At 37.6% G+C, this 23,584-nt stretch overlaps 1 protein-coding gene across 1 annotated transcript in view; it reads left to right on the forward strand.

Moving 5' to 3' along the window:
- Positions 1-16,109, forward strand: part of LOC143563462 (mitochondrial outer membrane protein porin 4-like) — a 40,519-nt gene extending 24,410 nt beyond the window's left edge. The window contains exons 5-9 of the mRNA XM_077050994.1: positions 13,971-14,038; positions 14,142-14,252; positions 14,341-14,427; positions 14,509-14,717; positions 15,531-16,109. Coding sequence (XP_076907109.1) covers positions 13,971-14,038; positions 14,142-14,252; positions 14,341-14,427; positions 14,509-14,717; positions 15,531-15,837 — 782 coding nt within the window. The 3' untranslated portion in view covers positions 15,838-16,109. The remainder of the gene's footprint in view (positions 1-13,970; positions 14,039-14,141; positions 14,253-14,340; positions 14,428-14,508; positions 14,718-15,530) is intronic.
- The last annotated feature ends 7,475 nt before the right edge of the window (positions 16,110-23,584 follow it).

Genomic DNA, 23,584 nt, shown 5'->3' on the forward strand with positions numbered 1-23,584 from the left:
CGCAGATGTGGACCCAACTCAGTATCGGGCTATAATAGGTTCTTTGATGTATTTAACTGCTTCTAGGCCTGATATAATGTTTGCTGTTTGTCTTTGTGCTCGATTTCAGGCAAACCCAAAGGAATCTCACATGAAAGGTGTGAAGAGGATTTTGCGGTATCTCAAAGGCAAGCCGAAGCTAGGGTTGTGGTACCCGAAGGGAGGAGACGTAGAACTGGTAGCATATACTGATTCTGATTATGGAGGATGCAATCAGAGTCGGAAGTCGACAACAGGAGGATGTCAGTTTCTCGGTGGAAGATTAGTTTCCTGGCAGTGCAAGAAACAGACATCAGTCGCAATCTCTACGTGCGAAGCTGAATATATGGCAGCATCCAACTGCTGCTCTCAGGTTTTGTGGATTCAGCAACAATTGCGCGACTATGGTCTGAATTTCTTACTCACTCCTATTTTAATTGATAACACTGCTGCCATCTCAGTAATTAACAATCCCGTGAAACATAGTAAAACTAAACATATTGACATTCGTCATCATTTCATACGGGATTGTGCTGAGAAGAAACTGATCAAGGTCGAAAAGGTCGATACGCTGGAAAATTTCGCTAATTTATTTACAAAAGCGTTTGATAAATCCAGATTTCAAAACCTAATTGAGCTGAACGGGATGATCAATCCCGAGTAACCATTTTTTTTTCTGTGTGTAAAAAAAAAAAAAAACGTCAATATTGCTTAAAATTAGTCGGTTACCTCAGTTTGATGGACATATCCTCGGATATGTTTTGGTCCTCGTTTCTACTTGTAGAGAATGAGGGTGGCCATTAACCAGATGACTGAAAGTGACCGGGGCGGTTATGATGTGTTTTCTTTCTGTCGCTGAAAATTAGTCGGTCATACTTAGTTAGAAGGACACATAATTGTATGTGGTCGGTCCAGTTGATCCATTGGATCTTCAGGATTGCCGTTTACCTGAAGACTTTGACGTGATCGGGGCGATTGAAGTCAAAATTTTTTTGGGAAATGAAATTACTTTTCAAGTCTGTTACTTCGTAAGAAGTTAGTTAGCTATGTTAAACGGAAAATTGATCCAACCATGGAAAATGATAGATATACTAACTTTGTATACTTAACTAGTGAAGTTATTAGGCTTAAAAGGCTTTAGGACAATCATTGTATGTCATGGTAACTTTCTATGGTATGTAAAAGTAGATGTGATACAAATTAAATTTTACTTGATTTTATGTGGAAACTCCTTAAGAGTTTTGCGTGTCTTCATGTATATCTTTCCGAATGATAGGCAGAAAAGTGATTACCCAGTCATACACGAGCCTGTAAGTGTTCTGATTCCCGTGAAGAAGACGTTTCAAGACACTGCAGTGATCCAGATTCGGGACTTGCAGTTGTTTATTACTCAGAAGTCTATAAGTCGTTTGAAAAATAATAATAATAATAATAATTTTGGTTCTTATGAAGTTATTGTAACATTCGAGAGTTAAAGATATCGAGACTTCTCAATCATGGAGCAAGAAAGAGTACGGGATCCAGACATAGAATACTTACAAGTTAATCAGACACTATGGGTCGAAGTCAATTCGGGGTGACTTGGGGAAAGCCAAATACGCTTTGAGGATAGATAGGAGGAATCAATATTTCTGAGTTGTTACCCACTTAAATTTTAAGGATTAATTGAACCTAACTCGTATCACAGAAACGATGAAAACCATCTTAAGTATATTACCTGCCTACAACCTGTCTCTATATGTCATAATACAGCTAAACACGAATCTATGTGACAGTCACGTAGCTAGTATGATTCCTGTTCGGATATTTTCTAAAACGTAGCAGTCCCTATCGAGACTGAAATTTGATCCCTTATTCGTTAAATTTTTATAAGTTTTTCTTAGTTTTGTAGTTGTTTTGATTTTAACTGGTTACTTAGAATTGATCACGACGTTTAATTCTTAAAAGAAAATTTTAAAGAGTTAATTCAAATTGTTCAAAATTACAAGGGTTGGTTTTGAAAATATAGGCGAAGTAGTTGAATCAGGCGAACTTGTGGATAACTTCGCCTAGGCGAAGTTATCCGTAACTTCGCCTGACCAACTCTGACCCTATAAAAGGTTTCAAACAGTAAATTTATTCATTATTTACAGCGAACTTGTAACAGACCAGAAAATCCGGCGAACTTGTTCTTTCGATCGATCTCGTGTTATTTTACTTCGATTTTCATTCCGATCAAAGGTCCGAGGTGTTATTTTATCATGTATTACTAGTTCGTTCACGCAAATCAAGGGTCGTTTCGACCCGGTTTTTAACCTCGAACCATCGGGTTTTTGAAACCGATTTTCAAACCTCATGTTACGTGTTCATGGACAAACTTTACGTCCTCATAACCTTAATACCAAGTGTTATTCAGTTATTCATCGTCAATTTTTACCGAAACATCGGATTTCCGGATGATTGGAATCCTAACAGTCGCCGATTCAGTTCAGGCGAAGTTAGGGTTTAAGCGAAGTTATCCGCAACTTCGCCTGGGGCTTAATTTCGCCTGAGGCGAAGTTATCCGCAACTTCGCCTAGGGCTTAATTTCGCATAACCCTTATCTTCGCCTGGGGCGATGTTGTGAAGAGGCGAAGTTACCACTAACTTCGCCCAGACCATCTTTTTTAAAATAAATTAGACGAACTTATAGATGAAGCGAAGTTGTTACCAACTTCGCTTCACCTTTTAACTTCGCCTATACAGGTTTGATCACAACTTCGCTCCTGTTGAATCAAGCGAACTTGTCTAACACTTTAATGCTTATCTAACTTGGTTCGTTTAGTGCAGATATGGCTGCTGTTGGAGGTGCAGGTGATGACAGTGATGATCAAAGACAATTCTTCCCAGCTCATAACTAGTTCATAACACTTGACCCAGATGCAAAGGGCGTGGAAGACTACAGGGAGATAATTACTTTTCTCCTGCGCTCAAGGATTTATCATGCAATAACAACTACCCTGCCTATTTCGCTGCTGAATATTGAAGACTTTTGGCAGACGGTAGAGTACGATTGCCGGGTTGAGCCCCCGGTTATGCGAGCCACCGTAAATGGTCAAGTTGTTCAGTTTTCTTCTGAACATATACGGGTGGCGTTGCAATTTGGTGAAGAAACGAGGGATGACCCAACGGAGTTTGTTGCGCCATTCCGTGATGGGGCGTTCCTCAGGATGGGATATTCGGGTCTCTTAGGAGACACTCAACGGAGGAAGGGGTTCCTCTTAGATCAGTGGCGCTTCCTTATGCACGTCATGATCGTATGTATGTCAGGACGGAAGGCAGGCACTGATGGCATGGGTGCGACAATGCAGTCTGCTATGACTGCATTGACTTACAATAAAAGATATTCGTTCAGCCAGATGATCTTTTACGAGATCGACAGGCAACGAAGGGCTGTGGCGCGTGAGCGGTTTACAATGTATCCTCGATTCCTACAGATGATTTTCAATCATGTGGCTCCGACGCTACCTCAACGACGCCCTATACGATACGTTGAAAGTGTGACAAAACGTATCTTTGCACAGTGTCGCACGTCCAGCGCACGAAGCAAGCCTGAGCTGCGTCCCAGGCATACTCCGCTCTTTGGGTATCTTATAAACCCGGAGTATGTGCCTGCGGCGGGGGACGAGTTCAGAGACCCAAGACCACAACAGGCGGCAGCACCCCAGGTTGTATCAGTTGCGCCTGCTGTATCTACTGTTGTATCTGTTGCTGTGCCAGCTTCTGAGATTGATCTTGACGCCATGTTCGGCGGGCAAGGGTTGTTTGATATGGACCGAGTTGATCCACATGAGAATATTCAAGTCTCGGGTCCACAAGCTGATTTTGATGATGTGATGGAAGAGGCCAGACGGATGATGGTGAGGCATGAGAGAACGGTGGGTAAGCAGAAGAGAATTGTTGACGACGACGATGAGGAAGATGATGAAGAAGAAGCTGTGCAGCTGGTCAGAAAGCGCTCACGAAGGGAAACGACAGGTATGGGTGTAGGAGCCGGAGAGACTTCAAGGTTTGCACGTTTTGCTCCACCTGCCTTGTCTGGTATGTCCCTTGTTCCTACCTCTGTGCAGGTATCGAGTACAAGCGCTACGGTTGTTCCCGTAGTGGCTACATCGTCGGCTGACATTCCATCGGTCACGGCCGTCCAGACATCGGCTCCAGCAATTGTGTCTCTACCACCTCCAACGCTTACTCCATCGGTGGTAGTAGCACGATTTGTTGAGTCTACGGTCACCACTACTGCAGGAGTATCGGGTACGGTACCACCTGCGGACACGCCCACCTCAGACTCGGAACGGATAGCTTCACTAGAGCGGATTGTAGCTGAGCAGTCAAAGACTATTCAAAGCCTAGTAGAAGCAAATCAACTGCAGGCATCCCTCCTGGCTGAGCACGGGAAAATAATAGATGCCTTGAAGGTGTTCTTGGCATCTCAGGGGGAGATGAGCTGTAGAGGAGATGAGTTGAGGACCAAGCGCCGAAACGATCAAGACGATGATCCCAATGCACCGGAAGGTGCAGGTGGTGAGTTGCCAAGAACTACTATAGCTCTTGGGACTTCCACAGCTGAGGGGGAGTCTGCATCTGGTGATGATGTGGTAGATGTTGGTGATGATGTGGATGTGGTTGATGATATGATTGATGCGCTAAAAGAGATAGATGAAATGTTAGAGGAGGATGTGTTATTTGATGAAGATGTTCTGCCAATCAGTGAGATTGAAAAGATTGGTGCAGAAATTGTGGTTGAGAATGTGATAGAGGAAGGAGAGATTGTTGAAGAAAATGTCGAGCATGAGATCCCTGTGGTTGAACAGTCGACTATATGTGAAGCTGCTGAGGTTGACAACACTGAGTGGGAAGATCAGCCTAACTGGAAGGAAGGCTGCGCTCAGTGGTTTGTAAAGACGAAGAAGCCTGCAGTACCAACGATGTTCAAAAAGTCATATAATATAAAGGGATATGCAGAATCAAAGAAGGGAATCATATGCTGGTTGTACGATGAAGAGTTGAAACTATTTGTGATCAAACGTTACGACGGCATTCAGTACTTCAAGAAGATGTTAAGATCCCTGAATACCTTACCGGAGTGTGAGGTGAAAGACTTAGCGAGACTGGGGCTGATAAACAGAAGTGACGATAACATGGCGAGAGTAATTGGGAAAATTGTTTGGAAGGAGGCCATTAAAGACAAAAAGTTTGAATTTCTAAAGCCTCAGAAAGGGAAGTTAGTAGAAGACAAAGATAGAGGGATGAGGGCAGACGGCAAACCATGGATGGTTATGAAGTATAAACCAGTCCGTAATTTAAAAGAAGTGCCGATGAAGGTGATGCCCAAGAATGTCTTAAAAGATTTGAAATGGTGGTACGTGGACTGTGAGACTGCTGAAGCAGTCATGGAGGATGAAGATGAGCAAGAGATTATGAGGGTGTATGATCCTATGCACTTAGTCAATCTGTCTCAAGCTGACTTGCAGGTACTACATGCTAAGAAGATTTTCTACATTCCTGCTTGGAAAGAGGAAGCTAAGAAGTACCAGAAGCTGGTCTCTGTATGTGTTAGACAGGGAGTGCATGCTTGAGGGGATGCAGAGAGAAGACGAGAGATTACAAGACACAAGCTATGAAGATCAAGATATGAAGCTACTGCCAAGGGGGAGTCTGTTGGTACATAGATGTCAGTAGTTCATAGTCTAGCGTTTGTAATCGAGTCTGTAATGTAATTGTGTTTAACTTTATCTTTATGTATGTAAGCGAAGTTGTCAACAAGTTCGCTTAGGCGAACTTGTTGAACAAGCGAAGTTGTTAACAAGTTCGCCTAGGCGAACTTGTTCAACGAGCGAAGTTATTGACAACTTCGCCTGAGGCGAAGTTGTCGTGTATTTAAGTAACCTACGGGTTACTGTTTAAGGGTTCGTTTTTTGATAGTTCGTTTTAGAGTTCGTGATAGTTGTGATCATTTCACGTGTCAAGTGTCTGTAATAGACGTGGTTCGAGTTATAATATAACGTGGTTTCGTTTGTATCGTGTGTTCGTGTTTTACGTATTCTACGCTCGTAACTACCTACGTAGGGATTCCGCACCTGCGTAGATAGCGATATCCCGTGTAAGATCCGTCCGGGAACCTACAGACTTAAGTGTGCTGCTAATCTAAATAGCTGTAAGGTGATAGATTATGTGATAGGTCTTGGTTGATAAATTTCTAGATTTAGTTCTCTGTAAGGAGTTCGTCTAGGTTTGGTTTTTTTTGCCTTGTATATCTAGTCGAGTGAATTTTTTAAATTACCTTTGATTTTCGCTCTGTAAGGTAGGATTTCGTATAGAGGTGCTTGTCATAAAATAAATTAACGATCGTAAGCTAGTGTAATTAAACCGATAGTTTTAATAGCTTATTAGGTTTCATGGGTGTCTCCTTGAGAAGGATCTAGGGTCCCGTTTGGTTTCCCATTAAGCAAATACTTTAAGATCCCGATTCCATAATTTAGCATTTTTCTACTATTTGATAATTGATGCATTAGGGATTCTCGCCTAGGTGGTTGTTTGACATCATTTGAATTAAGTCCAGGTTCTAAGGCGAGGCGTCTTTAGTTTTGTTAATTAGTTTTAATATTAGTTTAATCTTAGTTGTTAGTAAAACCCCCTTTAATAATATAAAAATAGTCGTGTCTGTAGTTGAGTCTAATTAGCTAGTTTACGTAATTTAAAGAGTCTCGTGGGTTCGATATCCGGACTTACTTAGCTTTACTAGAGTCGATCGGTTCACTTGCCGGTTAGTAGTTTAGTTGAGTTTTAGAGAGTCTAGAGTATTACTTACTGTATAGATAAGCGCATTTTTATATAACTACTTTTAGCACATCAAACATCTCCTAAAGTCCTCGCTTGTGACAATTGCGTCTTCAGCAAAGTAGTCGGCTACCAAACGGCTGTGTGCACATTTACGATCTTGATTAAACTAAGCTTTTCTTGTGAGCGGACGTGATGTTTGCTCATCACCGAATAACATATCAACCGTAAACTCCATTGCATGAAGAAAAGAATCTGTATCGTTAGACGAAGGTGTTGAATTCATGTTAGAATTTTTGATTGAAATGGTGTTGTTTTGGTTAAAATGGTTAGTATATATATGTATTTTAAATATAAGTAAAATTACTTTTTTTTATATTTTGAATAGAGCTGCTAGGCTAAACGGTAAAAAAAATGGAAAATGAGGTGCTTGACCATCCTCACGATGGTTAGGTCACCAATGTAATAAGAGGGGGAGGGGGAGGGGTGTTCAAATGTTCTTAGTAGGGAAATGGAGTGTCACGTAGGTAGGGGTGAGCAAGAAACGATTCGGAACTGCCTGAACCGAGGAATCGATACCGAACAAGTGCCTCAGACGCTAGCGTGTGTTACCTTACGGTTCTTGGTTCTTTATTTTTGCGTTAAACGGTTCCCAGTTCGGTTTCGGGTAAAATCGATGGTTCCAGATGTGGAACCGAAGAACTTGAATATTTATTAATTTATTAAAGAAATTACCAATCCCGATTTTTACAGGGTAACTTATTAACAGAATCAATTTAATCATTCTTTAATTCAAAATCTTCATTCTCTGCGTTAAATACCTAACAGCTAAGATCAATCCAGATTCAAGGTTTCAAGGTAATATGATATATAATGATACGATCTTCTATTGTCACACCCCAACCTAAGATGGAAATGTCGGGGCGTGATCCGATTGCTCACAGCTCGAAGATACTATCATGAGTATAAATGACTATATCTAATTAATTATTTTATTCGAAGAATACACACAAATTTATAAATATTATAAAACAATTTAAATAAGTGATTCTAAACGTATGTAACGAATGTCTTCATTAAAACCTAAAGTCTTGTCTAAGTGTCCTTTTCACATCAAACTTCAATTCAAAGCAACTTGCATATGCGTAGAAAATAAAAGAGTTTGTCAACAACACATGTTGAGTGAGTTTATCACTAGTTTTTGACACTAAAAATAATGTTATTATAATAAATAAAATAAATAAGCAAGGCGTATTAAATGCGGTAAATGAATCAAACCGCAAGCAAATAAGGTGTCAATTAACCATTGCCAAGCGAATCAGGCGTTGGTAATCAACCATAAGCAAGTAATAATAAGACCGTTACCAAGCAAATCGGGCGCGGGTGAATAATAATGAGAACCCTATACAAGGGGATATCTTGGACCTCTCCGAATGCGAATGTGCACATAAACAAATAAACACATAACAAGTATATTTGATTAATCAGACACAATTATACATTTGCTAATTTTTGAGAGAGATATATATATGTATGTGTATATATATATATATATATAACATGAAATACGCATATGTCCCAAAAACGTTTAGAAAACTTAGTAAAATAGGGGAATGACAAAACTCACCTTAGATGAAAGGCAAGTGATTAATAAATATGATAAACGAACTACGATTTAAACGAATCGTCCACTATGCGTCAGACGAGATAAACGATCAAAACCTGCAACTTTAAGATATGATAATATAAGTAAAAACGAACTTGTTCCGATGGAATCAATCCAAAAGGACGTTTAGAACTCAAGTTATGTTAGATTTAATATTTAAGCGAGCTGGTACTGACCAGAATCCGAACAGCGATTCGGAAGTCGGGTTTTGGTCAGGAGCCTTAAAATTTCGTTACGAGAATAAAAGTCTTCTAGACCGAACGTTGAATCCGATCAGAAGTATGAGAAAACGTAAAGTCAAACTTGCTGACTATTTTGCCTTTTAACGAGTTTTAAACGAATTAACTAGTCAACACCCTTCAACCACCGAAATTGATTGAAGGTTATTGACTAGGGAATATGTATGAATGATTTCTTAGTTTACAACTTACCCGGAAAGTGAAAGAATCAACCACAACGAAGAGTCAAAGGTCCAATTATAAGCAAAGTCAAACGAACAAACTTGTATCTTCAATAAATAAGCAAAAACCGAAGAGTTTGGTGATGAACAGAGGTATGTGACAGCTGGGATTAGTGAATTAGGGTTTAGGGAAGTTTGTGCCAGAGCTTAAATGATTTGTTTATATAGGAAACACTAAAATGAACTATTTTTAGTGGATTTACTCGTTTAGGAAACCGAATAAGTATTTAATGACTAAATCAATATTATATGTAGTAAAATTCAATCTTGTGGAAGGGGTAATGTACATGGACATGTATCTAAACTATATTATTTTTCTTGGGGCTTAAAACACTTGATTTCGTTCAAAAATAAGCGATTTCGGGCCAAAACGAACTAGGAAACGAAATAAGTTAAACGATTTGTGCAGAGTTGTCATGGCGCCGCGCAGCCACCATGGGGGGTGACCGCCGCGTGGCGATCCGGCCAATGGAGAGGATTTTTGGGTTTTTGACAACATTAGTTAGTCCCTTAACTTTTAGAAATGCTCAATTTTTTATTATTTTTAAGCTGAATCAAAGAATAACTAAATTAAGAAATATAAAGGGTGTAAAATGAAAACACAAATCTTAGGTACTTAAAATCGTTCGATTTTGATTACTAATAAAGATCCGAAAATGTACCCAGATCGGGTTATGTACAAACGAATACAAGTTCGAAAAAATCCGAGATGTTACATCTTTAATCTATCATCACTAAAGATTTATTTAACTTCAACAATTAGTTTTTAATAAAAATATAATGGATGTACATATTTTAATCTAAATTAAGTTTATCGTGATAAAAGACATATAATTATGTAAATTTGTTTTGCAATTTGCAAAGTTTGCACAACTTTTTTTGAAAGGCCAATTTATATAAAGGAAAAAAGAACAGACAAGTTGCAAGCCGTAAGAGGCCACACAAAATACAAGAACAAGATCAAAACAAAAGAAACAAACACATACACACTATAATGGGAAATTGACAAAGTTGAACCTACATCAATCCTCCCAATCCAAACTCGATTGTCACATCCGATGTTTCATCCATAGGAACAAAGTTGCTTTGATGTCGTTAATTACCTTTCTTTCCGAAACCGATAAGTTTTTGATGATCCTGTCATTCTGAGTTCTCTATATTATCCAACACGTGACAAATGAAATTGCTTGAATGATTAAAATTACCTCCTTTATGCCCTTGTGTTCTTTTAGAAAGGTCCAGCAATTCTTTAACTGATTCATAATGTGTATGCACCAGTATTTTTATCCAATTGTGAATAATCAACCAAATCTATTTGGCCACCTGACATTTGACCGTTAAATGCTCCGAAGATTCTGGAAACATACTGCAAAGCACACAAGTATCGTTTCCAACGTTTATACGTCTTTTGAGTAAAACGGTTTTTGTAGCGGTGCGAACTAGTAATCATCTCCACATAAAAAAATTTACTTCAATCGGTACTTACTTTATCCAAAAATTTTGTTCTGCCAACGGGTATTTGAAGTTATCTAATTCCCATCTTAGGCTTTCACAAGGAAATTGTTTTCCTTACCCTCTGTATCTTTACCCAAACATTCGGTATCATCTTCACCTGAGTAACTGAATTAATTCTACACCTGCCAAGTTCCTCTCTAAGGGTATTCGGTTCTCTAATCCATCTCCAAAGCCATTTCACCTAATTATTTACCCAGTACTAACAATCATGCACCATTATATCTTTGTGTTCTAATAAAACTAAGGAGGGAAATAAAACTTTTAACGGTAGATCACTCACCCAATTATCTAGCCAAAACATCGTTTTGTCTCCCATCCCTAAGTTAATACACAACCGATCGACCTTCATATTCTCCAAATCATCATCCTTCTCCAAACACCCAATATTATTCCACGTTCCGCCTAAAGATTTTTTAACCGCAAAGGGACGCCACTCTTGAATATATGTATGGATTGCTGTTATAACCCTTACCCAAAGTTTGCACAACTAATTTGATACATATCCGACCAAACCGGTTCCGTCTAGAACCGATTAGTGAGAACCGACATTACCGGTTTACTATAATAGGATCCGGTTCTGGTTCTGGTTCTGTTTTCATCCATTATCGGTTCCGGTCCGGTTCGGTTCTGATGGTTCTAAACCGTTGCACAGCACTACACGTAGGACCGGCAAAAGGGAGGAAATGACCCATACCGATCGGCCTTAAGGTTGGTGGTCGAGTGACACTAGGTGTCAGTCTTAAAAAAAATAATAATAAAGCTCGCATTGTTGACCGGTACGTTCGGTGATGGATCTGGGCCGCTGATCGCGACCACTGTCAAGACCGTGAAAGAATCTCGAGAAAGAGAGTCGCCACTTGCACGAGATATAATAATAATAATAATAAGTATTTAAATCCGTCCACACTAAACCCTAGTTTCAGTTTCAACGCAAACATCTGCCTGCGCGTTTCAATTGTATTCTTCACTTTCATCATCATTTGTAAGTCACTATTTGCTTTCATCTTGATTATCTGTGAATCCGGTCTAATTAATTGACGTTTGACGATTAGGATTAGATATCTGATTCCAAGATTTGAAGTAATCTGATTCTGTAATTTGTTCTAGTATTCTTGTTACAGAAGCTGTAAGCCTCTTTATTATAGCTTGAATGTTGAGTGCAATGCAGTACAAACTATAAAAAAAGCAGAGTGATAGCAATTAAATCTTAAAAGTGCTTTATCTGGTATGCACACATTTCAAGTTATGAAGGTGAAACATTACTTGCATAATCATGCTATTTGTATCTTGATTGATTATATTAGAAAAGTTAATTGCCCTTTGCAAGTAGCTGTAGCAGATGGTATGTGTGACTAGTGTCTTTGAATGAAAGGATTAGTATGCTAATTACAAGGTGAAATCATTAATTCAAGTCTTGAGGTGGTTGTGAAATGGTGTTGGGTGTTCAATGGTTAACATTAGGCAGCATTTATTGCTAGGAATTAGATGTAATTCAGTCACCATGGTAGAAAGATGGAAGGAAAACAAGTGAAAAGTTAGCTCAAGTCGACATCGCCATTGTACAACTTGTTTCTGGGGAATTAATGGTCCTAAATGAGTTAAAACAGTTGTTGGACACTATGGTGATGTTTTTGCTATTCCTTCCGGTTACCATCTAATAGAACTCATGACCACAAGAAGATTCTATAGAAGCCTTGGCCAATTGTTCGTCACCTGTTTTTCATGGTGAAGAAAAAAGACTCACATGGAGGATGTGTGGTCTATTTGAGCTTATTAAAACACTAGTAAGGGAAAGTTTCTATATAACACTTAGAAGCATTAGTTGATGATTTTTGCGGGGCTATTGCATTTTCAAAACCGGATCTTAGATAATGTTATTGTGAAATTAGGATGCATGATGATCAGACGAAGGCATTCAAAAGCCTGGTTGTCCTGAATTTTTGGTAATGCTCTTTGGGCTAACAAATGTACCCTTCTCATTTCAAGGCATAATGAAAGAAGTATTTGCCTCATTTCCAAGGATTTCCACTCTAGTTTTTTTAATGACATTTTGGTTTATAACCCAATTTTAAGTCAACATCAAAGGCACTTATTATTTCTGGCATGGGTGTTTCAAAAGGCCAAACTAAACTTCAGTTGGTATCTATAGTTATTAAGAAGTTGAGAGTCTGTTCTATGAAATTGTCCTAATTTTTGTTTATCTTGATTCATATTCTTTCTGATGAGAAATCTTGATAAACTGGGTCTGAAGTGACTTGTTAACATTCACCTCTCAATGCCAAGTTTTACCATTATAGTTTTATTGATAGTTCATTTGTACATGCTTTGTTATGCATTCTATCATATATATTTGTGCTGCTTTGTTGACATAAGAACATGACTATCAGGCTGTGATTGGAAGCTGGAAGTAGTAACCTGAATTCTTTTATACAATGGCCAACAATCCAGCGCCCTTTTCTGATATTGGCAAACGAGCAAAAGGCAAGCTTCCACTTTATATTGCTTATTGATGATTTTATAACTTATATGCTGCCTTATCAATGTTAAAATTGTGATTCTACAATGAAAGTGACCTTTTTAATTGTCAACTGTTTTAACTTTAATAAAGCTTGCACCTACACTTCTCTGTTCCTCTGCTTCTGTCTTTTTTTTTTTTTTTTTGTAAAGTTAATTCGCACCAGTCACTATGAGCCCTTTTGGTTGTGCTGCAATAGTTCTGTTCGCTGTTCTTTGCTTGTTTTTGATATGTTTATTGCATACATCAACATGTAAGTTGCATACTTGCCTGTTCATGCCTGCCTACTGTATTGCTATGCAAGATTGCCAAAGAGTAACGGGACTTATTTATTTAATTGTATGAATGGATGTATCGTGCAGACATTCAAACATTTATTTATATTTATGAATTTGTTCTCTTTCAAGGCTTGTACTGTAACCTTATTTTCCTATTTAGAATAACCAAGGCTGAAATTTCTTGCATTCTCATTTTCTATTATGATATCATAATCTTCTCCATGAGGTAAGAGTTTGCAATGTATAGAGGTGTAAACAGTTTAATGTCCCCCGATCAGTGACAGATCGACAATCAAAAGTTTCATAATTCATTATGGTTTGAACTTTTTTGTTCTATGTGCACTACATTAGCACACAAAATCTTTTGTGTTCACTTGAGCATTACTTTGAGTTAAGTATAAACCAGTGTAAACTTATTAATTTACGTGCTATCAGCGAGGGATTCGCCATTAATGTACAAATAGGGAAGCACATTCGTGAAAGCTGATAACAAAAATTCTGTGTATGCTTCTAATTACTAACATTGGGACAAAACTTACCAATCTTTCTGGCGCGACTGTGAATTTAGCTGATTCACCTTTTTTGCTTCAAGTAGATTTTGTTTCTCTGTACACAAAAATATCTGACTTTGTACCTTTGCTTATGTATACAAAGATGGTTAAACTGTTGCTATTTGCTCTTGATGAAAACAAAGTTGAATAGTGTCTTTGCTTATTGCAGATTTGTTGACCAAAGATTACAACTATGACTACAAGTTTGTATTATCAGTTCCTGGATCAACTCCCATGGTAATAAGAAACCTTATACTTTAAGATTGTTTGTATCGATACGTATGCTGAAAACATATTTCACCTTTGTACTGATTATGTTTCGTTTTTCACATTCTTACAGGGACTGGTAGCTACGGGCTTGACTAAAGGTCAAATCTTTCTTGGTGATGTAAGTGCTCAGTACAAGAGCGGGAGGACTGTTGTAGATGTAAAAGTTGATACATATTCTAATGTAAGAACTAAATGGTTTGCTTTCAAAATTCCTTTATATGGTTTTTGATTAAAAAGTTTCTTAATAATAAATTTTCATCATTTTGCAGGTCTCAACAAAAGTAACTGTTCATGATGTAATGCCATCCACAAAAGCAGTTTTGAGCTTCGATGTTCCTGATCACAAGTCTGGAAAGGTCAGTTATTTTAGTTTTAAAATACGAAAATTGAATATATGTTTACAAAAATACTAACGTGAGGCGTTTATTTGTTCTCAGCTTGATGTTCAGTACATTAATTCCCGAATTACAATTGATTCCAGTATTGGCTTGAATCCATCCCCTGTTTTAAATCTTGCTGCAGCAGTCGGCCACAAGGATGTACATCTTGGCTGTGAAGTCGGTTTTGATACCGCTTCTGCTTCTTTCACTAAATATACAGCTGGCATAAGTTTCAACAAGCCCGATCTCTCTGCTGCACTTATACTGTATGTATATACTTTATACAACTTCATTGCTGTTTGTTTTTTTTGAAAAATTAAGATCTTTGGTAAACCTAGAAAAACATGCAGGTCGGTTGTAGGGGTGTGCTATGTGCATGAACCTAAAAATCGACTACAAAGCGAAAAAACCGAACCTAAAATAAAATTGACAGTTTGGTTTTTTGTTTTCGTAAAACCAAACTTTCAGTTCGGTTTTGCATCGAACTATAACCGAAACATTTAAACCTGACTTACATATTTTCATTTTATATTTTGATATTTAAGTTATTTATTATATTTTTAAAAAATAGTGTTACCCAATTATTTTAACACAAATTTATAATTATAAAAGAACTATTAATTAACAAAAAGATTTCGGCCCAAATTCCTAGTTTTGGCCATTTTTTTTCAGTCCATTGTTCAAGCCACAAAGGTAAAATTGAAAAACCAAAGCCAAACCAAAACCAAACCAAAACCAAAAAGTTTTCAAAAAAGCAAATATCAAATTTTCGGTTTTTGGTTTAGTTTGAGCCTAAAACGAACCCATGCACAATCCTAGTCTGTTGGGAAACGGTTCGAAATGAACTTGTCTCAAATAATAGCGGTGGTGGTGATTTAGGCATGCTTTAAGTTAGCAAGTTTGGCTTAGAGTAACCTATTTTGACTCATTGTATAAATTTGAGTAGATCCTAATTGACGTGTTGCATATTCTAAGCTGGCCCAAATGAACCCATATGCTAATTATTTTTCCCAAATCAACTAATTTGTTGAAGAAATCTTCAGTGAATGGTATGATAATGATTATGTGAAAAATGGCAGGATGGACAAAGGTCAAACATTGAAGGCATCATATGTACACTCAGTGGATGCTTCAAACAACACCCAGGTTGTTGCTGAGATGACACATGGATTATCTACACAACAAAACAATTTCACAATTGGAAGTGCTCATGCCATTGACCGTTACAACAGGGTCAAAACTAGGTTCTCGGATAATGGGAAAGTGGCAATGTTGTGTCAACGAGAATGGCGACCAAAGTCATTAATAACCGTCTCAGCCGAGTATGACACTAAGAAAACTGAAGTGGCCCCTAAATGGGGTCTTACATTGGCTCTCATGCCTTGATATGATTGGTAAGACTTTTCATTTTGGACATCTATTAAAGGGTATATTGACGTTGAATTTGATTTGGGTGAAATTGACCCAGTTTTGGTTACGGATATTCATGCTCATGTATTTGGGAATACATGCTAGATTGTGGTGGGCTATAAGTTGTCCCATGAAACGAACTTTTTGGTTTAATAATCCATGATCATGTTTTTCTTGCTTATTTGGTCTTATGCACTTGTATAACTATATTGTCTTTGGACATTTAATATCTGGTTAAATAAAACAAACCGAATTATCATTTAGCAGTTGTGTATATTGAGTTGATAATCACAACTAATAGCACTTACGAGACTGAAATTTCTGTGTGCTTGATTATAGTCTTCATTAACTATGTTAGAATAAAGGATAAGGCCATCATCATCATCATCATCATCATCATCATCGTACTCAGTATATCCCACCAATAGCAAAGCTATAGTAGGGTCTGAGGAGGGTGAGATGTAGACAACCTTACCTCTACCCCATAGGGATAGAGAGGCTGCTTCCGGTGAGACCCTCGGCTCGATAGTAGTTTTGCATCAAGCCTTGGACATAAGACACATAACACTCAACCATCAGGACACCGACCGATTGGTGCATGTACCCTTGTCTTTCGGCTATCAACGCCATCACATGATGCCTGATTAACCTTCCGCCACTTTTAACGTTATTTTCACGATATTGGTAAAATAACGTCAAAATTAGTGCAATTTCGCTTTTGCCCACCTGAGGGTTCACACATATATACATTATATGCGTGCACCGCAAGCAGGGCGTATAAAGGATAAGGCCAAACTTTCAATAAAAGATTATTATGCAACTTTCAATAAAAGATTATTATGCTGCGCGTTTATAACAATATGAAGCGGTTCAAATAAAATTTGAGATATTATAAAGGATAAGGCCAAACTTTCAAATATCTCAAATTTTATTTGAACCGCTTCATATTGTTATAAACGCGCAGCATAATAATCTTTTATTGAAAGTTGCATTAATAATAAATTCAAGGTCAAACCTCTTTTCAGCTCGAAACTAACCAACGGTATGATATGTTCACTTTCTTTTCATCATGGTGGTTTGGCATTTATGATTGCGATGATTATAGTATACTTTCTTGTTCTTCAACTACTACCTTCGATATATGCATACATGTGTGTGTGTGTTGCTGTGGAGGAACTGGATGTGATGAAGGTTAAGGTAAAGGGAACGGGGTGGTTCGTGGCAAAGTATAAACATGGCTGGGAGTGGATTTGTCTTCGCAAGTCGTCTTAAACCAATGCCAAAGAGAGAATGATGATAAACTAATTTGTAAACACAGTTCTTAAGTTAGTAAAAAATTGTCAAAGGTGGAAGGTAAAATAATTTAACTATTACAAAAGCGGAAGTGATAAAAACTTGTGACTGACCGAGTGAGAAACGTCCTCAACGATTGGATTCGTCCGAGGAAACTTGATCACAAAATTAGCGATTGAAATAAAATTGGTCGTAAAAGCAGTCCCAACATGAAAAAAAATAAAATAAAAATCTAGCAAATAAAAAAAAGTTAAATTGGTTTATTTATTAAAAAATAAACTTGCTAAAAAAAACACATTCGCAAAAATGGTCACAGGATTCTTTTAAAAATTAAGAAGGTCTTGGGTTCAAATTCTAATTGTGGCAAAAAAGAAAGTTCCATGTTGGATCTTGGATCAGAGGGTTTTCTCACTTATGTTGACGTTTCCAACTGAGGGTGGAGTAAAGATGATCGGGTAGACCAGTGGTTCGTCAATGATTGCCGTTAGAAAAAGAAAAAGAAGAGATTTTCTTGAAGTTTAAAAAGTCAAGTGTTCGCAAAATTATTCCCATGCAAGTGTAAATAAAAAGAGGTAAAAATGTGAAATTGACGTAGGTTGCCAAATATATAATGTCCAGAATGAATTTGTCGTAAAAGTAACAACATCTGGTTGCACTAGTTGTAGATGTCTTTAAAAAAATCGGGTCACCGTCCAAGAAGACCTTGGTCTTGGGTAATAGATGGAACCTATTCTCTAATACAATCAGCTGCACTTGCTGGCTGGTCTCATTGATTTGCTTGTTCAGGGCATGACAAGCTCTCGTTGGTCGAGGTTAGATCCTCGCATGTCGCCACTCTCGTCACTAGTGCCAATAGGAAGCAGAGGGGAGAAAAGACCTGAAGGGGAATGATGCCAAACTAGTCTATCTGGGATGCTAGAATCTAGAGAGATGTCTCTCGCATTTCTCATTGAACAAATACAGGAAAAAAATCACATTGAAAATGATCCTAGCCCAAGCCCTTCCTTCATAGAGCCATGCATTGTAAGTGATCCGAACCTACCCAAAGCGAGCCCCCGATTTGAGACTTAGGGTTGTGCGCCCTTAAAGGAGTACATATAGAGCTGGGTTAATTAAGGGAAAGCAGACTCGCCTGTTAGTAATAACAGAAACTAGTAAAAATAAATTTTACTCACAAAAATTGTATCAAGTTATGTCACACCCCGACCAAAGGCGGCGGAACATGCCGAGGTGTAACGATTGTCCATAAGCACATGACACTAATTAAAGTGACAGTATTTAATAAACTCATTTCATTTCACAACATCGAAAATGTCACATAACAATTATCCATAAAATAACCATAAACAAGATATAACAAAATATGGCAAATTTGATATTGTTCATTTTTACTAATATCCTAAGGTCTTTGATGTCGTTTTCTTCACAACCATAAATCAACCAATATGCAAACCTGCAACATTTCATAAAATAAAGTTTGTCAACACAAAGGTTGGTTAGCAAATCATAAGTTTAATCATATTAGTATATAATAAAGATAGCCACAAAACTTGCATACGAAACGATAAATAAAAGTGGTAATTTGGATAAATAGATATCGCTAAACACATTAGCGACACCTAGCTATAAGGGGATGCCAAATAGTCTAGAATTTTATAGTTATGGTTAATTGCATTACGTTAACGACACCTTGCTATAAGGGGATGCCAAATAGTCTAGGATTTTATAGTTCCACCAACCAAAAGCGATAAACACATAGGCATATAAGCATAGAACACCAAATTGAGCAATTATTTAGGTAAAGTATACAACTACGTTTGTGGTTTAAGATTCAAATATAAAGCATTTTTTTGAATAAGTATGAAATGTCACCCCCAAAATAAAAGATGGAAAATGGGGTATGAAGTACTCACCTTCAAGTAGTAAACTTGAAAGATGATAATTTGGAGATTTTTCAGAACGACGAGTTTAACGCACAATGCCTAAAAAGAAAAGAAGTCTTGAATTTAGAAAGGTTGTCTTGAAGGTCTTTAAACAAAATAAATGTTGAGAAATGTAAATAATTAAAGTTCAAGGTTTAAAATGTAACTATTTAAGAATTTATAATAATAACCCTTTAAAAATGTAAGTTTGCTCGAAACTGGGTTAAAGTATCTAACCTTAATATTTACTCAACCTATGTTAAGTAATAAGGTGGGTAAAGTGCAAGAATGCAAATCCCTTTGGAATAAAGATACTAAAACGGTTTTTTTTATCGAGTGTTCGGGTTTTCGGTTCGGGTCTTGATAATTGGTCAAACCCAAAGTCAACTTTCCAAAATATTGAATGTTATGAGATAACTCAATAAAATTTAATAAGACTTAACCAAGTATGTAGTTCCATTGTTTTAGAACTAACAACGCACGTTAAGCGAGTGTTCGGTTTTGTCGGTCCAAACTTTGTTATGAGATCAAGTTGGATCCAACATTTCCAAGTACTTAAGAAAATATTTAAAAATCAATTTGTAACTATTTTTAAAGAAATATACAAGTCTTGATGGCTAAAAAAAACACACTTGTGTGTCTTAAGCGAGTAAGAATCGGTTTGGTTTCCACATGTCCAACCACTAAAGAACTTGTATAATAATGTACAAATAAAAAAAATACTTTAAGTTTTACAACCAAAAGTTAACAATAAAGTCTTTAAACAAAAGTTCGGTTTTCGGTTCGGATCGTGTTTTGGGTTAAGACCGAGGTAAGATTCTACAAACCCATAACCATAGAATTTGTAAAAATGATTTTAGAAACTTAGATCTAACAACAAGCATGTTTAAACAATTACTTAACAAAACTAGTAACAAAGTTCGGTTTACGGCTTAGAGCTATTTACGGTTAAACCGAAGCATAGACTCTTAAAAACCCATAACCATGGAACTTGTAAACATGACCAACAAACTAAAATAAGCAAGATTAATATGTATGAACAAGTTATATAGATGTATATATATCAATGACACGAAGTCCTCCATGAAACTTTGCCTTATGAGGTCCGAAACCTCACCGACCGGAATCGGAGAAGTAACTACCAAAGGTAAACAAGGGGTGTATTTTATATATATGTTGCACAACCATAAACAAGTATTAATAAGGCTGCATAAACTAATTAAGATGAAAGACTAAAAACCTTCAAGAACACTTAAGAAGATAATCTTGAATCTTTGATGTTTGAGAGAGTTTTTTTTTTTTGGAGTTGTAGCAAGGGAAAATGAAGAGGAAATGTGGTGTATATATAGGGTAATGTTGGTGGTCAAATATGGGTGTGAGACACAAGAGTTTTCATGCAAAATGGATCAAGACAAAAACACAAAACAACAAAAAAATATTAATAAAAAAATAAATAAATAAATAAATAAAAATAAAAATAAAGGTAGGATGTTTTCAAGACCCAACAAGTGTGAAACAATATTGTAACATAAATCCATCATTTTGATTATAACATAAGCTTCGGTTTACAAATCGGGTCGGTTTACATAATAAACAAATACAAAAACGAATACAAACAAGACCCGAAATTGACGAATGTCACAGTATCCCCTACTTTAGGAAATTTCGTCCCGAAATTAAGACGAAGACGATGCTGCGAACAAATGTGGATACTTCTTTTTCATTTTGTCTTCTCGCTCCCAAGTGAATTCCGCGCCGCACCGTGATTCCCATCGAACTTTGACTAACCGAATACGGCTACGCTTGGTTCTCTTCTCGTTGCGATCCATGATCTCAACGGGTCGTTCAACCAAGACAATCGACTCATCGACATGTACTTCATCGAGAGGTATATGGAGATTACCCTCGGCTAAGCACTTTTTAAGATTTGAAACATGAAATGTCGGATGAACACCGGTAAGTTCTTCCGGTAGTTCGAGTCGATAAGCTACTTTTCCAACACGCTCAAGGATTTTAAAATGACCAACGAAACGACGAGCTAGTTTACCCTTCTTTCCGAAACGGGCTACCCCCTTCCAAGTAGATACTTTTAGAAGGACAAGATCGCCAACATTAAATTCGATCGGTTTTCGCCGTTTGTCGGCGCAACTCTTTTGACGAATTCTAGCGGCTAGGAGGTTCTTTCGGATTCGATCAATAACGTCGGTGGCTTCTTGAACCATTTCGGGTCCCGTGATTTGAGCTTCACCGACTTCGTTCCAACTAATCGGAGAACGACATTTACGACCGTAAAGAGCTTCGAAAGGAGCCATCTCAATGCTCGAATGGTAGCTATTGTTATAAGAAAACTCAATGAACGGAATGTGAAAATCCCAATTCCCACCGAAATCAAGAACACATGCTCGTAGCATATCCTCGAGAGTTTGTATTGTACGTTCGGATTGACCGTCCGTTTGAGGATGATAAGCGGTGCTAAGATCGAGACGTGTTCCCAAAACTTCTTGAAGTAAACGCCAAAAATGAGAGGTATAACGAGCATCACGGTCAGAGATAATAGTCAATGGTAAACCGTGTCGGCACACGATTTCTCGAACATAGATTTGAGCAAGCTGCTCGACAGAATACTTCTCGCGGATCGGAATGAAGTGAGCAGATTTGGTCAAACGATCGATGATCACCCAAATGCTATCGTTGCCCTTTTGGGTGTTGGGTAATTTAGTGATAAAGTCCATAACAATGTCTTCCCATTTCCAAACGGGAATCGGTGGTTGCTGGAATAGACCAAAAGGTCTTTGATGTTCGGCTTTAACTTTTGAGCAAGTAAGACATTTAGATACGAATAACGCTACGTCCTTTTTCATACCCGGCCACCAAAAGGTAGCACGAAGATCGAAATACATCTTATCCGCACCGGGATGAACGGAATACCGCGAATTGTGAGCTTCTTCGAGTATACAAGTACGAAGGTCATCGCGATTTGGAACCCACAAACGATTGAGAAAGTACAAAAGACCATCGGGTTTGGTTTCGAGTTGAAGTTCGGCTCCACATGACATTTCGTCGTACATGTTACCTTCTTTAACGGAGGTACGTTGAGCTTGGAAGATTCGAATTTGAAGACCGGTTTGAACGACAACGCTTAGAAGCAGAACGGATTTAACATTAACCTTTCGACTTAGGGCGTCGGCGACAACATTCGCTTTACCGGGATGGTAACGAATTTCGCAATGAGCTCGAGCTTGAAACGAGAGCTTGAAACGTAATCATGTTGTTCACCCAATGAGCTTTGAAAATAGAGCTTGAAACGAGCCGAGCTCGAGCTCTAGCCTTGTACAAGTTAAATGAGCCGAGCTCTAGCCTCGTCAAGCTCGGGCTCGGCTCGTTTGCACCCCTAGACAATGCTCTTATGCAAATAGTTGTGGTAGACGTAATCATGTTGTTCACACGGGACTTTCACGCCATGAATAAATGATGGCCAAATCAATGAAATAACATCCATATTTTAGTTATAGGGTATGTTTGGCAATGAGCTTTTAGAAGCTTTTAAGGGCTTCAAGTTTCAAGCTTTTAAGAAAAAGCTCATCTCTAACAAAAAGCTTTGTTTGTTCAATGGGCTTGAAGCTTTTATATTAGGAGAAAAAACTATTTTTCTAAACGCTACTACTACTAGCGTTTGAGAAAAAGTTACAAGCTTTTATAATTGAATTTACAATTTTGGTACTTGAATTTTCATCAACTTTTGTTAATTTATATAATAGTTACATATTTTACCCTTATTCAAAACTAACTACCCTCATGATTCTTTAAAAGTCCATAACTTTTTCACACGTTAATATTTTTTTAAACATATTACATCATACAAAAGAGCATTTTATTCCCTTTAATTTGAGTATGATATTGATATACTTCTTTACCGGTTATGACTGGCAACAAGTCGAGTCAGAGGAGCTCAGGTCATGTGTGAGACCAAATTAGGGTCAGAACGAGTTGATAAAAAATGGTTAATTTAGTTCGGTTCGTGTCGGTACGGTTTTGGGTCAAAAGGGGCCAGGTCAGAATATGTTTTAGATTAAAACGGTGTCGGGTCGGAAAGGGTTTCAAATCAAAAGAGGTTGGTTTAAAAAACTATCTATTTGAAATTACTGTATATTTTAGCTTTGTTTCTTGATTTTCGCCACGATTACACGCTTGCTGCCTTTGCACGAAGTATACGTCTGCATTCGGGTTATGCGTGCACTAATATCAAGTGAATCACTTACCGACACTGATTATGCAGTTGATATCAGGTTGCGCGCACACTCCGCCGCACCGCGGTGGCACCCAATTAGTTTTATTAAAAGCTCCAGCTACTCTACCAAATACCTAAATATATCTAAAAAGCTCCAGCTACTCTGTCAAACACCTAAATATATCTAAAAATCTACAGCTAACAGCTAGTTTTGTCAAACATACCTATAGAAGTAAAAGGCTTTCAGGATTAAACCTCCAAAATTAGAAAATTACGATTA

This window comes from Bidens hawaiensis, unplaced genomic scaffold, assembly GCF_021521415.1.
Source record: "Bidens hawaiensis isolate Kalapana, Puna unplaced genomic scaffold, B.hawaiensis_p1.1 tig00021491_1, whole genome shotgun sequence".
NCBI lineage: Eukaryota > Viridiplantae > Streptophyta > Magnoliopsida > Asterales > Asteraceae > Bidens > Bidens hawaiensis.